Source organism: Haemorhous mexicanus, chromosome 3 (assembly GCF_027477595.1).
Source record: "Haemorhous mexicanus isolate bHaeMex1 chromosome 3, bHaeMex1.pri, whole genome shotgun sequence".
Classification (NCBI taxonomy): Eukaryota; Metazoa; Chordata; class Aves; order Passeriformes; family Fringillidae; genus Haemorhous; species Haemorhous mexicanus.
Genome location: NC_082343.1, coordinates 58,236,366 through 58,254,097, shown reverse-complemented (window position 1 = coordinate 58,254,097; position 17,732 = coordinate 58,236,366). Strand labels below are relative to the sequence as shown.

The window sequence follows — 17,732 nt, the reverse complement described above, 5'->3', positions numbered from 1 at the left end:
CAAATATTTTCTTATATTACCCTCATTAAGTTATTCTCATTAACTTACATTTTGTTCTGACTTTTAGAGTAAACAAAAAACAAGTGATTTAATTCCAAAAATCATCCCCCAAAAACTAAAAAAAAAAAAAAAAAAGGACAGTAAATAAAGTTTTTTTGCACTCAGGTGGAAATTACATTTCTTGTCCAAACTTTCCAAACAGCTCTAATACCACAGAAGTGTAGACAACTTTCAATAAATACATGGGAAATTTATACATTTGAAACCCCTACAAGGCCTCCACAAGAACTGATATCAACAGTGAAATCCTGAAATCTGAAGTCTGAACTCTCCCTTTCCTGAACTCTTTTTGCTTCTAAGTACAAGATGCTCTGTTTCACCTGATTTTTCTTTTAACTGTATAAACTGTGAAGCAGGAAGTTCCCTGAGAGCCCACAGAACTCAAGGGTTCAGTGTTTCTGAGAGGTTTTGCTTGTTATGAGTTAGAAATTTCCCATGATTTCTGCAGTTACAGTATCTCCTTTTCATTCAGACCTCAAAGAACTGAAGCCTTTTTCTGCAAGTTCAGGACATGATACACATCCTTAATGACTAGAAACAACTCCAAAGTAGTGCTCTATTTCAGCAGAAAAGATAAATAAATCATGATTAAAGTGAAATTTTATATCCACTAGCTGATGTACATCATGGTTTTGACAATGTTCACTACAAACTGATTTAAAAAAACCTAAAAAATAGACATTTTGATTGCAGAAACATTTACTATGATACTTTCCAATTCTGCAAAGGGAAAGGATCCAACAGAATAATGCCTTTTTTCTTTTTTTGCCTGGTAGTCTCAGTGCTTAGCTACCCATGGAGTACAAATTAATTTTTCCCTGCTGAAGGCTTGCAGTTTAATTAAAAAAACACAGCAGGGAACTTGTGCTTGTGATGTTGATGTCATGTCATGTGACAGTGTAAGTGGAGAGCTCTTGTGTCTGTCACACTGTACCTCAGCCAGCAAATCCAGAAGTCTCTTGAAGTCACTGGAAAGTTTACAAAGCTCATCCTCTGTCTCTTTGGCCTCCAAATCAGGACAGAGTGAGGTCAAAACGACAAGTCTAGATTTCAGCCAGTTGTGATTTTCTCCATGCTTGTGAATATGCTTCCTAATTTCCTACAGAAGAAATCAAACCATATTTTCTTCAAATATACAGAATACATCAATAACTGACATTCATGGCATCACTTCAAAGATTACTAGTGTAAACATACTACTTTAGCTTGAAACACTAGGAATGTAGTATTTTTCTATTTGCATAGCCCTATCAGATTCTGTTTCAGTCAATGGCTAGAATTTGGCACTTCTTCCCACACTTTACTCCACTACTAATTAGACTGTTCTTTAGTTAATATTGGAATACTTTTCCCTCACAAACCTTTTTACTTACAGATAGATGGATAGAGGGCAGGTACCACACGTATATTTTCCATATATTGACCATATTTCTTAGTTGCAATTTAAATCTGAGTTGCTGACTTCCCCAAATAGATAATTTCATGCAATAGAAAGTTAAGTGTATTTTTTTTTGCTATTTAAATTGCCTTTGTTCCACATCTCTTTTCAACCTGTAGTTCATTTGAATCTTTGTGGCAATGCTGATGTGATGTTAATCTACATGAGTAAATCAGACTTTTTGAAGCAGAAGCACCCATTAAGTTAAGGATCTTTGAGTTTTATCAACGTCATCCTCATAATGTGCCTCCATATATTTAGACTCACAACCTGCTCATGAGTTTCACATAAACACCTAAAGTATGTAGGTGCTCCTAGTATGTGAAATTAAAAAAAAACCCAAAAAACAGAAAGAAGGGTCGAGAGCCAAGTGTTACAATAAATTATTGCTTAAAACTAATTTAACTAGCCAGCTCAATCTTCAGCTATTCTATCACTTTGTTATCAGTCACCAGTACAAAACAGAATGGTAGAATATTTTTTCTTCCCCTGTTATACTATGGCAAAAGAGAATTTTTATAATAGAAGATTTCCTTAAATGTAAGTAATTAAATGTAAGATCATTCAAGAACCTGCAATCCAGAAATTTTTGCTTTTCTTTGAGCAGCACTTTTAACTCTGCATGCAATAAGATGAGGGGCAAATATTTTTTCAATTTGCCCATATAATTTTAATGTACTAAAGGGAAAGGGACCTGTCACTCTCTAAATTATTAAAAATGGGAACTTCTGCTACATTTGCTGTAACATGCACCTTTCTCCTGGAAATGTTTTAAGGAATACCAGGAATCAACAGAGCTACTATGGTCTCTGTAGTAAAACAGTTGCACTGCTTTGAAGCAGAATTCTACCCAGAGTCCCAGTAGCAGTGACCACAGCTTTGTTAGAAGACAAGCTAAGGGCTCACCCCCACAGATGCTTTACACTGCTTGTATTTGGCAGTATCGTTAGCATTTTCCTTTATCTTCTTTAGCTCTCTTTCTGTTGATGAAATCCAATTTGCCAATTCAGAAAATCTGAAATAAGATACCACAGGATGAAAAAAAAAAAAATTAGACAAAGATTGGCACCACAAAACAATAACCTCTTAAGTGTAGGCAAAACATTATAAAATCCTCTTGAAGCCCCCCTATAACTTGTGGAATTTACATAAAGTATAGTTTTCTAGTAGAAGCTAAGGTCACAGTATCATTTTTCCCATGGTGCTGATCTATGATGACACACAGAGTGACCATGCATAAGGCTCTGCTAGACCCAGGTAGGAATGGAGGTGACACCTGCTCTTATAGCCCTTCCAGGTGTCCGAGTGCTCTGTCAGCTTCATGTATGTGCTGTCTATCTGGGATTTCAGATCCTTCAGGATTCGCTGGCTGCTTTCCAGTGTACCCCTCACTGGGTCAGAAACTGGCAGCTTTTGGCACAGTTCCTCCATTCGTTGTAGCCTTTTCTCACACAGGTGGTAAGATCCCTTATCACCGAAGAACAACTGATGGGAGACAAAGCAGAAAATTCAACAGAAATGCAAACTGGAAGAAGTCACCCAGCATATCTATATATTTTTCATAAACTACTAAATTAAAATAATTTATTTTTTTTTTTTTTAGATCAAGAGATGATCCGTCATACTCTGGACACAAAGCTCATGAGTTAGTCAGAACTTCTGTTAATTACTGACATTGAAATGTATTTCTGTAAACACCCCCTTGGAGGCATGGAACTCCTACCATGTGTTCCTTGATCATCCTTTCATTGCCTTCTCTGGATAACACCTTGTTCTGTCGAGCTAGTTCAGCTTTACACTCCTCCACTGTCACCAGGAACTTGCTCTTCTGTACTTCAATTTTCAAGTGGATCAAATGATATGGGGCTTCTGTTTGAAGATCCTACACACCCACAGGGGCAATAAAGAAGCAGAGAGATAAAAAACTACTCTCACTACTTCCATGCAAATTTGCTACAAATAAATAGTCTAAAACCTGATAATACAGAAAATAAAATATATATGTTCATGAACAGATAGGGGTTTGTTCATGTCTACTTTGTTACCAATGCCTTAGTTTTATCAAAAGGTCATCAGTTGTGCACCAAAATGTGTGTGTATGGCACATTACAGAGACATCTTCATTCTTGGCAAGACATAGCAAATATTTCCTGTATAAAATAGTATTCACAACTGCTTCCAGAGGTTTCTGCCTGCCTGCTAGTGAGGCCCCTCATCCATCACTCCAACTTTGATCAGCAACATATTGCAGCAGGCAAAAAATTCCATACCTGGTGAGCAAAGTTAGCTCAGTTGTTAGTCTTTGGCAGAAAACAAAATTTAGGCTGATGTCTTACAAATTTGTTTGTTTGGTCAGGAAAGTAACTGTAATTATCCAGCATCAGCATAAAGGAAAAAATGCTAGCACCTGTACTCAAGACAGGTATCATTAAGGCTGTATGTAGCAGGGGAGAAATAGGGTTTTATAATTAACTTCTCACATTTCTTGAATTTACTTTACAGGGTTTTTTCAAGAGGATATTTGTAGGTGTAGAGGTATCTAATACTGTAAAAAAATTTCCCCCCTTTTTTTTCCAATTGTATGAGAAGCCAAATAATACAAATTATTTTGTTTTCTTTCATTTTAATATTTTTTTCAATATATAGGTGATTCAGAAACTTTCCAAAACTAAGATTGACAGTATCCAGAGATGTCATTCACTAACCTTCCACTGTCTATGGAGTTTCCTCACAGCTTCCTGCAGGCTGTGTTGCTCTTGTTCTGGGAGGATATCAGTAAGTTCATCACAAGCTTTCAGAAAGGCGTTTAGGACTCTCTGATCCAATTGGTTAAAAAATTCCTGAAGTGAAGGCAGGAAGTGAGAAGGTGAGAAGATGAAGCTGGATATTGATATGCCAACAGGAAGTTCCCTAATACACTCTCCAAGTTTCAATGTTATTTCTGTTCCATTAAAGAACTGATGTTTGAATAAACAAAATAACTATTTCTAGCCACTTAAAGTCCAGCAAATTAATTAATTCTCAGCCAGTACAGAGATGGTATTTTAACAAGAAGACATTTCAAAGCCACCTGCATAAGTTATGGTTCTAATACAGAAACAGATATTAATCTGAAAAAAGAGCAGTGGATGTGTGAGATTGTCAAATACAGTGTTCTAACTCTCAGTGGTTTACTGAAAACCCCACCCTCGGTTTTTTCACCTTCTGGTTGCTTATACCCAATCTTGCATCAGTAAGTGAGCTGATCATTTCCCTTTCTGTTTTGCAATAATAACATTAGTTTGAGCTGATCTGTACAACTTCTACACGTGCAAGAAATCCACACCAATTTTAGAATTAAGTAAGCTTTTATGACATGCACTCAAAGATTTCCATGAGGAAGGTCAGAGAATTTACTCACGCTATGTTTCCTGAGAAGTTCTTCAGGGTTTCCTTTTTCTTTTAAGCAACAATTGGCAATCTGTATTACTTTCTCCAGTTCTGCTCTAGACTCCTCAAACTTCTTCATCAAACGGCTATTTGCTTCTATGTTTTTTCTCCACTCACCAGCTTTCCTGACCATATTCTGAGTCACAAGCAAAGAAAATGAGCTGGCACTTTGACGCTGAGTTTTATTCACTCCCTTTTACCATGACCTTACAAAACATGCATTTAATTTGTTTTACTCTTTTAAATATATGATTTTTCTCCCTCTCATGATCCCATTTTCCCTATTTTTAATACTGAGGCTTGTGCTAATGTCATAATTCAAGTAAAAATTAGTAGATTAGATGTCTCTGATATTTTCAGAATGCCTCTGCAATTTGATTAGTGAGTTTTTTTCCTAAAGCCTGCTTTCAAATGTAAAGCACCTGGTACAATCAGAAGCTTGCCATTTCACTTTTCCTAGCACCAAACTACCTCCCCTAACATGACCCAAAGTGAGGGGGGTTTGACCCATAGATCAAACCAGTTCCATGCTTTAGTTCTTCTGAGCTGGAAGAGGTTTGTATGATTATCCCACCAGTATGTCAGATAAGCAACCAGGCACAAAGTTTCTTAGAAGACAGCAAATTTTGTGGTTTAGTTGCTGAAATCCTCATTTTGCAACTCTAGTCACTGCTCTTCCATTAGTCTGCTTTTTAGTCCATCCCCATGCACTGCAATATCCAGTGGCTCCAATTTCATGAGCAAGTATGAAAACTTACCAGGAGAAATGAACAGTTCAGCACTTGAACTGCTGCAAGGTACTTGCATCACTGCTTACTGTACATCCACTTCACCATCCTCACAGATTACAAGCCTCAGCATAAGGAATTTTGGTGAGTTTACCCAGCCAGTTAATCAAACCTGTTGTTCTCAACTTAGACATCTTGCTAAATCTTTTCAAAGTTTTCTGATAAAAATATCTGCATAGTAATAGAATTGTATAGGGTTTTACTCTTTACATGAAAAACTGCCAGTTTCTGAACTGAAGTATTTTAACTTCAGGTCTGACACACTTGGTATGATTATACCCTATTTTTAAAGTTTATTTTCTACACAAAAGAGATAAACCATTGCGCAGCTCTACAGAAACAGAATAATTAATGTTGAACATCGTAAATTTCCCAAGTTATAAGTGCATCTGCTTTTGCTACAATAAGCTAAACTTCAACAATTATTTCTACATTATAAATTAATCACAACTTATCTCTTTAGGTACACTCCACAAAATATATTATAAATTCTGACATTCACCTCTCAGAGAGAGCTATTTATTGATAGGTGATTTTCTGCAGTTTAAAATTCAGCCTGGATAGCTTTATACCGAATAAAAATAATCTGAAAATAAATGTGATAGAATCCATTATCTGGAAATCTGACTCAAAGATAGTCACAGAATCACTGAAAATCCTCAGTTTGAGTGGACACGTAAAGATCACGGAGTTAATCTCTGGCTCTGCACAAGACAAGCCCACCCAAAAAAATCACACCACATGTAATGGCTAATTTCACATTAGACTGGGGCTAGAATGGTGCTGAACAGCCCCAAAAATAGCAGTAGAAACTGATAACAACAAGTAAGGGGAAATATAGATCAAAGGCCATATCTTTGGATTATCAAGTGAAATAGATTTGCAGCTTTCTATATTCACAGTCCACTGCATTTTCTGAGGAAATAAAAAGCCCAGCAATAGTAGCATGTGCAAGTTTCCATCTTCCATGCTTTGTGTGAAAGAAAGCAAGCAAATGATTAGCCAAGACCACAAAGTCAGAAGAAATAACAAATAGTGCAGCCCTAACAGTAGGATTTCAGGTTCCCTCATCCAAAGGACCCTGAGGCATAATAAAGTTCTCTTAAATCCCAGGTTCCTCTGTGGCAGGCTCACCTCTGAATAAGCACATTGAGAACATGACTGTCAATCCCCTGACCCCTTATTACCTGATAAAGCCAAATCTTTAATTGATAACTTGACATCAGAGAAGAGAGCTACCCAGGACAGTAGCTAAAGAGTGATGAAATGTAGGTACAGTATGATGGATCAGCTGCACACAAATTTTCAGAAATATGCACCAAGGTATGGCATTTTTACCTGAAAAGTAATCTGAACTTGTGTTACTTTCTTCTGAAATGTTGACTGATGGAAATGCTTTAACACTTCAGTCGAAGCCACACACTGAAGGATACTCTGACTATTTCTCTCAATTAGGGACACATCTTTCTTGCAGTTTTCTTGATAAGCTACCAAATCCTGAAAGAAAAAAACATATATCCACCCTGGCCAGGAGCAAAGAGGAAAAAGGCATTTGGCAAAATAACAGGAAGATACTTTTTGACAGTAAGGACAAAAGGGATGAGGTCACAGGACCATCTCAAAAAGTCTACAAAAAATGTTACATGGAATAACACAGATGACACGACTTTCTCCTTGGATGTGAACTATTGCACCCAAATAGATCTCTAGCTATTCACTAAACAATCTACAGACATGCACTCAAGCCCTTTGGGTAGAGAATGTAGGTCTATTGATCTACACTGCCAATACACTATAGGTCAATACATTGTTCTGTGATTTAATTTTATGGTATTTCTATATTTATTGTATAACTGAAAATAACCAACAGTGACATAGGAATGACAGCTCTCCATAGCAGGTTGAGATCTCAACCTTCCTTGCCTTTCAACAAATTAATCCTTCATGTTAGCTTTTGGAATTCAGATTTCATTATAAATCACATTAAGGAATGAGAAATATACTTTTAAAAAGAGAGAAAAAGAAAACATACATGAAACAGTACAGGCTGAAAAAAGCTTTTAAAGTCCTACTTTCATTGAACTTTCCAAGGGAGTTTTGACTAGCTCTGATTTCCTCCAGAAGGAAATGCTTATTAGCCATTAAGAAAAGTTAATGCTATACTGCAATTAATTTCAAATAAAGCACTTTTCCAAGCCTTTTAAAAAACTTCAATAATAGTTCAAGGAAACTTAGAGAAGTTTCTGATCTTGATTTTACATCTGCTTAATAAAAAATCCAATGCATTTCTTGTACCTCAGTCCAATTTCCACTAGATTTGAAAAAAAAAAAAAAAAAGTCTTATGTTTACTTCTTGGATTTAAACTAGGACACTAGATAGGAACAAAAAGTTTCAAATTTTTTTGTATTTATGCCTAGCTGACTTTAGGATAAGGCTACATCTGTTGCCTGAATATCTGCTCAGATTACAGAGTTACAATCCAAATTCCTAGAAAGATAATTGTAAATACTCAGAGGCAGCAGACCTTTGTAAGATGTTTTTGAAACTTACTTGGGCTTTTTGTTTAAGAACAGTTGTTGGTTGTGCTTCAGGATCCAGGATAGAAATTATTTCATTTACTTTTTCAAGAGATTCATAAAAATGTGTGATTTGTTTCTCCAGTTCTTCCAGTGGAGACAGCAGACGTTGGCATTCATACAGCAGGGCACTGGAATACTCCTTAACCTTTTGGTCAAGAAAAACAGTTATTGAAACAGTTGTAGAATTCAATAAATAGCAGCTTTTTCTGCATGTAGGTTTATAGAGTTGTTATCTACTCTTTTTTAAGACAGAGCAGTCCTGATCTTTAATTACTCCTTAATGAAACGAGTATTAAATTTAAGGATGGTAGTCTTAGCATTTAAGAGAAGTAACACCTTCTCCACCCTGAAACCATCTAGTGTTACAACCATGTACTTGTTCAAATGCATATCTGTGAGATTTTATGTATTTATTATTTTAACAGTATACAATTTGTAGTAAAAAAACCCAATCTGCAACCTTGCCCAGCTGCTCTTTGAGCCGCGTCAAAGTTCCCAGCATTTCATTGGCTTCCTCTTGGGAAACTTCTTTTGTTACAAGTTGCACCGTTCTTGTAACTGCTTTGTACTGAGCTTCCATGGCAGGCAATTTCTGCTTGATATTCTGAAACAAGAGTTTAAAAAAAATTTCAACAACAGTACTTATGCATTCATGGGAGAAAAAAGAATGATGAATGACATATATTCTAATTGTAAATTATTTTCGTCACTGATTTCAGTGAATGCTGAATCATATTTCAAATCCATGAAAATTGAGCCAGAGAGTATCAGTCAACTCACCTGAATGTGACTTGAAAATTACAAAGAAAGAAATATCTACTGAGACAGTGTTTTGGAAATTTGCTCTAAAAATGTCACTAATAGAATACAACTATGTATCTATATATATTTTAGATATAGCTAAAACCATGCAAAAAAAAAAAAAAGCACCACTGATAAAACCCCCAATTAATTACAGGAATACCTACTAAAATAAATTTACGCTATCAGAATTAAATAGTTGCAATTTTTTTTTCTTTTGAATAAAGAAAAAAAGAAATTAAAGGCAGACACTTACTTCTAAATCTTGCACAAACATTTTGACATCATGAAAGGACACTTCTACAGCGACTGAAAATTTTGCATTGCTTCCATCAATAAAAGCTGTCAGATGGGCCACACCATCAACATACTCCTTCCTCATTTTGTCCAGTTCATCTGCTCGAGCATACTAAAAAAGAGAAAGAAAAGGAAAAAATACAAACCAAAACAACAACAAAAAAACCCCAAACAAAACAAAAAACTCCAACCCAAATTAGACCAAATTAGATACCTAGCAAATAGGTAATGACTTAAGAGAATTAGCATGTGTTCAGTGCAAGTGTTTGCTGGAAAAATTCCATTCAATGAAATACAATATAATGGAAAGTAGTCTAAATTCATCATCTGCATTAGTTTCAATAGTAATGATGCTAAGGTGAACAGCATGCATACAGGAGGTCAGCCTCTTTTAAGGGCTGGGGAATGCCAGACTCATTTGTTTCCATCCTAGAATCAACAGTTCAATTCATTTCTCACTACCTACAACATCAATTTTGAAAATTCAGCAAAGAGAATAGATCATGAAAAGCCTAGAAAAGCTAAAGAATAAGGGAAATCTTAATAAAGTAATGCTGGCTGGGGGAAGGGGAAACACATGCCTTAGAAAGAGCTGTGCCACAGAAATGGTGAAAAGCCTGTGAGGAAAAAAAGTGGAGAAAAAAACCTCACATAGCCAGCATATGAAAGAAGCTGCATAAGTAGTGGAAGAGACATTTACATCAGTGAATCACCCTAAATAGCATCAGGAAGTAAAGCTTGAGAACATTCTTGTCAACAGTCTGGAACAGTTACAATAGAAGAGAGACAACCATTTTTTTGCTTTTCCTTTTAACTTGACTGCATGGGAGATAATAATGGCAATAAAGAAAACAGATTCAGTACCTTCAGGCAACTGCGAATTAAAATCACTGAAAGGGGACAATAGTGATAGATTGTATATTGACTGGAACAAAGATATTTTCTAACATGTTTATGAGGTGTGAAATAGTTCTGTGTAATTAAGATCACATCTTCTCTTTGATTTTTAAAGAGCAAATATAGAAACCCCAATTCCTTCTGTATCAGCTGAATTTCTTACATGAGGTAAAGGGTAGGATTATTAGTTCACTATCAGACCCTACTTGTAGGCAAGACAGAAGTAAAGTCTGACCAAAATGGGGGTAAAATTGAGTTAATTAAATTAATTATCATCCCTGTTTATGGTTGCAGTACAATAATTGGAAGGAACTTTCATCAAAGAGTAGTGAAAATAATAATTTTCACCATGTTCACTGTTTAGCTTTACAGAGCTTTTACAGTAGCAATAGGTTCTGAAAAACAGTCATTTTCTTTGTAGAATAGTAGAAGTTATGTATCAATAACATTCACTGTGTCAAGACAGGTGACTATGATGAAAAACTACAGCTTATACTAGTTGAAAATGTCCCCTCAACAACCCTGAAATAGATGCATAACCAAAAAGGCAAATAAAAGAAGAGCCTAAATACAATAAATTACTGTCAGGGAGTAATTTCTAATTTAAATACTGATGAATGGTTAGGCACTTTAGAAAGTTGTTCTATAGTCCTGCTAACAGGGCAATCTGTCTTGCTTGCCTGGAGATGACAAAGTAAATATTTAAAAGTAGCAAGGGCAAAATCACTTACCTGCTTAACTTGCATAAACAATTCTCTCCATCTTCCATTTAGCAACAGAAGCTGCTGTTTAAGATCTCTGGAAATGGTCTCATCACATGTTTCAATCAGAAAATTACCAGCATCATTCATGGCTGTGTGCTGTTGGATCCAATGAGGTAAGTGGCGGAAGAAATCCTGAGGAAGAAAATAAAAACACAGTTCCAAAACCTTTTCAATTAGTCTTTATCTTAAATCATAAAACTAAAATTTAATTGATAAAAATTCATTGAACAATCATCCTCTGAGGCTCTTCACATCAAATATGCCACAGCAGAATTTTAATGTCTGTGAATATAACCTGTGGAATTAAAAATTACTGCCAGTTTACTTACAGCTCATTTTACTCCAGTGAGTGGCTCCAATTAAACTAATGAAACACCTCCTTAAGAGAAAACTCCAAAACTGAAAATGCTGTTAGGGCTCAAGTATTTTCTGTGTTGTCCTTAAACAGTGTAAGCTGATAGCATCCCAGCCATATACAGGCTGTGGAGAGGTCCTTCCCCTGCTGTGAGCCACAGGCAGCTTTCCAAGGTCTGGCCTCTCACAAGACCTTTGAAGACTGATTTTTTCTTATCACTGCTTCCTCCTATCTCAGAGCAGGTGAGCACAGAGGGGAAAGAGATGGCTGTCAGTGATTTTGTCCCCCTCACTGAGAAGGCCAAATAGACTGTATGTATCTTGTAGGCAAGTACATGCACATAAACTGGTAGAGAAGACCAAGACCAATTCCCTCCATTCCTTTTCTCTCTTCCAGACAATGTGCAATTGCTCCTTAGGCAGGTATCCCTGGGCTCTAAGACTCCACCTATAACAGTAAAAAGGACTCAAGCACTGTCTCATGATTGTCCACATCTTCTCCAACATGGTTTTGGCTTTTCCCTGCTACCCTTCTCCCAAACAATGCACAATTCAATGAATAGCACAGTCTGTTCCAAACAGACTGGATCATGAGGGTGCCTTCCTTCAGGAGAGAAGGATTAATCAGAAGGATTCAAGCTGCATGATCCTCAGGATTTAGGAGGGGGCACTGATCCATTTTGGTCATGGCTATCAATCTACCCTATAATTCCAAACCCATTCACGTTCCACGTGACAGTCCAATACAGTCCTTTGCTCAATGGTACATGAGAAAAATTCCTCTCCAACCACACCGTCAGTCATCCCAAGTTTCAGAGCTACAGTTCTGAAACTGTATTTGTCAGAACCCATCCACATACAAAAGAAGTTCAGATGCAACTGTAAAGAAAAAGTCACATGGTTGTATACTGGTCAAATATATTGAAGAAAGAATTGAACAACACAGAGTGTTTCAGTTCCTTAAAGCTGAGAGCAATAGGATTCAGATGTATCAGTGAATAAATTCAATCAGCTCAGTAAACTGCACATGCAGTTTGAACCTTTTCCCACTTGCAGTGGAGCAACCCCCTTGCTTTGTACAAAGGCTAAACTTTATGAGCCCATCCAAAAGAAATAAAGTCTACTAAATCTGGCACCGGTCAGCTTTCCAACGGTCAGGCTCATTAGAGGGCAAGAAGAAAAAACCACGTGGAGTAAACTACTCACATCCTTGTTTCTGCACACTTATTCCCACAAACCATCACCTTCTGCAGACCTGGCTGGGGAGGCTCTCCAACCTAAGACATGTGTTAATTTCAAACGAGTATGGGAAGCACACCTCATTCTCAATTAAAACAATGCCCCTCTTTTTAATGAAGTCACTAGATGAGATCTAGAAGCTTTCTAAAACCTTTTGGATACAGCTGTGTGAGAAAAGTGTGGGAGGGTGCAGTTAGAATAAAATTATGGAAAGTGCTTAAGAGGTACTGGAAGTAAACAGAGAAGCTGTAGAAGGAACAGTTTGAAAAATCCAAGCATACTGGGCGTTTTTTTGCAACATCTTCAGTATTATAGATTCACAATAAGGTTTCTGAAAACTGAAGCAAATGAGAAATCCAACAGGCCTCTCTCTTTCTTTTCCAATTTAAACATGCTGGTCTGGAAATGATGCAGAGATAATGGAAAGAAGAAGAAATCATGACAGCATGATGAAGGGCTACTGTGGTCTTTGCCTAGGATAGAATATAGGGGCTTTAAGTAATACAGGTAAGGTATGGAAATGGGCAACTTTTTATCATATTACTGATATCTTTGTGGCTTTACAGAAAAAAATATTTTGAAATGTTAAAAATGTTTGATGCCATATTCCAAACAACAGTTATCATCTTTTACCTGGTATTTCAGATGGTTTTTCTTCACGGCTGTAAGACTATTAATTTTACAAACCACTATAAGAAATGATTTTGGTTTTAATAATCAAATGTTAAAACTGCTAAATCAGACCTATCCTTGGAACTATCTAAGTGAACATTATTGCTTTGGAGAGCTAAATTCAACATTAAAAGTAGAAGTAACTTTTAAAATATTTATCTTAGTCTACAGACAGATGATACCACTCAGTAATATTTAACAGGTTTGAGACAATGTGTTTTTAAGAAAAAAATATAGCATACTGGGAAGAATAAAGCTTCATGACTAAGGTTTTCAACAAGATTTCTAGAAATTATTGAAATCATACATCAGAATGAAAATAATTACTTGATTTATGTTAGAAACCATAAGTAAGTATATACTGTATGGGTATGTTCAAATTTCTGCTTTGAAAATCTTTGAAGATAAAGTTATACATCTAAACAGAAAAGTAAATGTTATAATTTTATTCATATACATGGATTTAAGAATATTTCATTTTAATCATTGTCCAGTTACTTACATAAAACACACACCGGTATCTAAGATCACCCTGATCAGTAGAAGCTATCCTTCCTGTCCAGTAATTATTTTTGAATCTATATTATGCCAGATCTTTTGTTTTTTGACTGTTTTATTTTATTTTATAAGTGTATTCCATAAATTTACATCAGTTTGAACAAACAAATTTTAAAAAAAGTATACTGGTTTTTCACATACCATGAAATGCTCATTCCTGACCTGATGTCAGTTTGCCATCTTACAGCCCATGAGAACCCTAGTTTAGTGTGAAGGGCTATACAGCTGCTACATTGGGATCAGGTGCAAATTCAGCACCTATTAAACATAGGACTATTCAAGTCAATCCAGGTTATTACTGAAGGTTTACAAACTTAAATCTCAGTGCCTCAGTACTCTAACATTACAACAGAAAAAAAAAAAACCCAAAAAAACAAACCAGAAGAACTATCTTTATACCTGCAGGTCCCCAAAATCAATTGTTTAAAAGATTTCTGGAATGCCAGGGAAAATGGGTTAATTAATCAGCCATCAAATAGAACAACACATATTAATAACACTGCTCTTTGAAGGTTATGATTACTGAGATCTGTCATCTAGAAAAGTCAGTGGAAATGCCTTTGTAGTTAGTCCATGATTACTCACTTTTGTGCTAAGAGCTGTACTTGCCTTTGAGTGAATCATGCAACATTCCTATCTCTGAGCAATACTGCTGCCCTGTATTCATGTCAAAGATGCCTCTAGCCATGGTACCACAGATGAGGCTTTCTCCATTGTGCCTATATGTATTTGTGTGTACATCTATTTGTCTCTAGATGCTATACAAGCAAACACTGAAACTCCTGTGTTGAATGAAGGCAGGATGTCAAAGTCTGAGCAAAACCTAACCAAATGCAAACAAAAAACCCCAGTGTTTCACAATTTACAAAACAGCCATATGAATATACTACTAGTGCATACCTTTTTGGAATGTTCAGGCTGATTCAGCATTTTTTCAGCATCTTCAAGCCAAGCTTGTAGACCTGCCACAGTGCTGCTGTATCTGTCCCAATTAGCAATTACTTCTTCCAGCATGCTTCTTACACTTCTCACCTCTACTGAGAGGTTCCTCCACTGAGCTGTGGTGTCACTCATGAATTTCATCACATTCTCAACTTCTTCCACTGAGATACAGCAAAGATATTGATTATTATTTTCATTACCATTTCTGTAAAGATTAACTTTATATCATGCTTATTCACTGTCATCAGGGAATGTTATTTAAATGTAACTTCTATTTCAGTAGGCTTTTATATATGAATGTTCAGTGCATAGCCCAATTTTAGCACAAGATCATGACTGAGAAATTAAATGTGTGAATTAAAGACTTAGGAATGTACATAAAATAAGGGCTAAATTAAACAGTAACACTGCATATTGTGTGTGGTGTCCATTTCAAATCTGCAATAAAAAAAATCAAGAGATAGGCTTGACTTAAAAATAGCAGAAAATGGGAGTTGCATAATATAAAAACATATTATGTCTACATTGAAAAGTATGGAAGGAAATTCTGCCTGGATCTTCCTGCCATTGACTTTGAAACCAAACTGCTGCTAATTTTTGCCATTTAACTTTTAGCGTTTTCCATATGGCAAGAAAGGAAAAAATGTGTCCTCATTCCAGTGGAAAATAAACAGAGACAAGAAAAAAAGGGCAAGAAAATGCTGAGACTTCACAAAAATATGCAGAACATATTTGTTTTAAAGAGATTTTAGCCAATTTGAACTCCTATTGCTGAATTCACATATGTTAGTATTTATTCTTTAGAAAAGAATTTGCTACTGGATTTTATTAATAGCATTGAATAAGTCTCTGACTTTTGTTCTTTGTAAGAATACCTTGAAGATATGTTTACTTTTGTAAAATTTGGGTGTCACTATAAATTTAAATTTCACAACAAATAAAATTATCCATTTTCTCCCCACCTTAGCAGCAGCTGCAACAATCCTCCAAAGACATTATTGTGCTACAGATTAATGTGATCTCATGTCTGTAATTATCTAGGTCAAATACTGCCCTCAAATTCTCACTGAACTCAGCAGCATTCAAGAATGACAGGAGGCAGCTGTTGAATCAGCTATACATTTTTTCTCATGTATGTCCATGCTGCAACTACTATTTCAGTGCCTCTTGCAGGCTTTCAAATTTAATCAAGAACCTCCCAATAAATCAAGGGATGATTTTGCAACAGCAATACTGGGACCAACTCCCAGTTATCTTTTTCTTTTAAATTAAGTGAAGCCAGGGAGTATTTCCAGGCACTAGAACACGATTTTCCCTACTCCTAATTTGGTTTCTGTCACAATTTTTATCCCAAATTAACAACACTGAAATAATCCAAGAGTTAGCATGGACAATGGGCTTTTCCCAGGAGGAAGTCTGAATATGACCACTTCCCTCCTCTGGAGATTCAGAAGCAGCAGGCTGCTCTGGACCAGGTGCCTACATGCTAGTGACAAAAGATATATAGACCTTTACCTGAGCCATTTGCTTTGGCATACATTTCAGCTGCTCGTTTCAGGATCTGGTAGGTAACTTCATACTGCTCAAAGAATTTACTATTTTCAATAACAGACTGAAAAAAAAAAAAAACAAAAAAAAAAAAAAAAACAAAAAAAAAAACCAACATTGTAACAGATAAAATGAAGATGGGTATTAGGATTAGCAATAATTTATATAAAATTACATGAGGATACTGATGACAACATTTAACTTCATTATTCCTCCATTCATATTTTCATCATTATTAAAAAAAATTTTAATACCATAATTATAAACCAGCATACAAATGTCACCTTTTCAATTTAATGGCACAGCAGAGTATCTCATTTCAAATACAGATTTCTTTACTTTCTACATGGAAAGGTTATTTGAAGTTTTTTTACTTGCTGTCTTGCTGGAGATCACTAGCATATGATACCAGAACACATAGAAACTGAGCAAGTAACAAGTTGTTTAATAAAAATTGGTTTATACTCAAAACTAAGTGGAATAATTTTATTAAAACAGAAATTTTCCTTCATATATGTCCCCACAAAAATCAAATCCAATTGTTCCTGTACTAAGCCTTTGCAGTAAGACAGGTTACACCTTAATAGATGAAAGACTTTTGCTTTATTCTTCAATTTTTCTTTACCTCCTTCGCAACTGCCAAAAAGTAAGATCACGGAAACACTGCACAAAGAGATGCTGCTTTTCCAGAGTGTGACACAGTGAGTGTTCCTTTTGTGAGTGATGGTTTAGCTCTGTGATGTGTTAGAGTGCGATGAATAAATTATCTGGAAATATTTTGGTAAAAAATGTATGCCTCTGACATTTATGCTTCCTTATCCCTTATGGCAAATGAAACTGACCTTTTCTTACATGTCTTTCAGAAATGTTATTTTCTTTAAGGGCTATACAGAATTATAGCTCTACATTATGCAAGCACATTATATCTTGCATTACCAGTGTTAAAACAGGAAGAGAAAGGTAGAGTTTGGAATGGTTCCGTAATTTACGTTAAATCTCATCCCTCCTCAGCTACAGATTACATAATTAATGAATGCATACCCCACATATGTCTATACAAGCTTTGGAATGCCAGAATAGACAAAATCAGGCAAGTGTGATTTTAATTAAACCAGGTTTCAAATGAAGTCCATGTTCAATGTATTTTGAGTAGGAGACTCAGATCTTGTGTGTTCATAAATCCTTATTATATAACATGAAAAAAGCACTTAAAAATAATTGTGCCAGTATATATCAAAAATCCTTCTATTTAAAACCTTTGACAGTTGCTATGTCAGGTTACAACAGCTATCTAGTAGATAATTTAGAACTGTGTTTATAACTAAGGAAACTAGAAATCAAGAAAAATCACAATTTTTCTCTTTT

General features: G+C 35.7%; 1 protein-coding gene across 1 annotated transcript in view; it reads right to left on the bottom strand.

The window, feature by feature from the left end:
- Nucleotides 1-17,732, bottom strand: part of SYNE1 (spectrin repeat containing nuclear envelope protein 1) — a 290,126-nt gene that overhangs the window by 186,908 nt on the left and 85,486 nt on the right. Inside the window, exons 15-27 of the mRNA XM_059841964.1 lie at nt 16,335-16,431; nt 14,778-14,980; nt 11,022-11,186; nt 9,353-9,505; nt 8,756-8,899; nt 8,267-8,440; nt 7,054-7,212; nt 4,899-5,063; nt 4,204-4,338; nt 3,222-3,380; nt 2,775-2,983; nt 2,405-2,513; nt 995-1,159 (exon numbers count right to left, since the gene is read on the bottom strand). Coding sequence (XP_059697947.1) covers nt 995-1,159; nt 2,405-2,513; nt 2,775-2,983; nt 3,222-3,380; nt 4,204-4,338; nt 4,899-5,063; nt 7,054-7,212; nt 8,267-8,440; nt 8,756-8,899; nt 9,353-9,505; nt 11,022-11,186; nt 14,778-14,980; nt 16,335-16,431 — 2,037 coding nt within the window. The remainder of the gene's footprint in view (nt 1-994; nt 1,160-2,404; nt 2,514-2,774; nt 2,984-3,221; nt 3,381-4,203; nt 4,339-4,898; nt 5,064-7,053; nt 7,213-8,266; nt 8,441-8,755; nt 8,900-9,352; nt 9,506-11,021; nt 11,187-14,777; nt 14,981-16,334; nt 16,432-17,732) is intronic.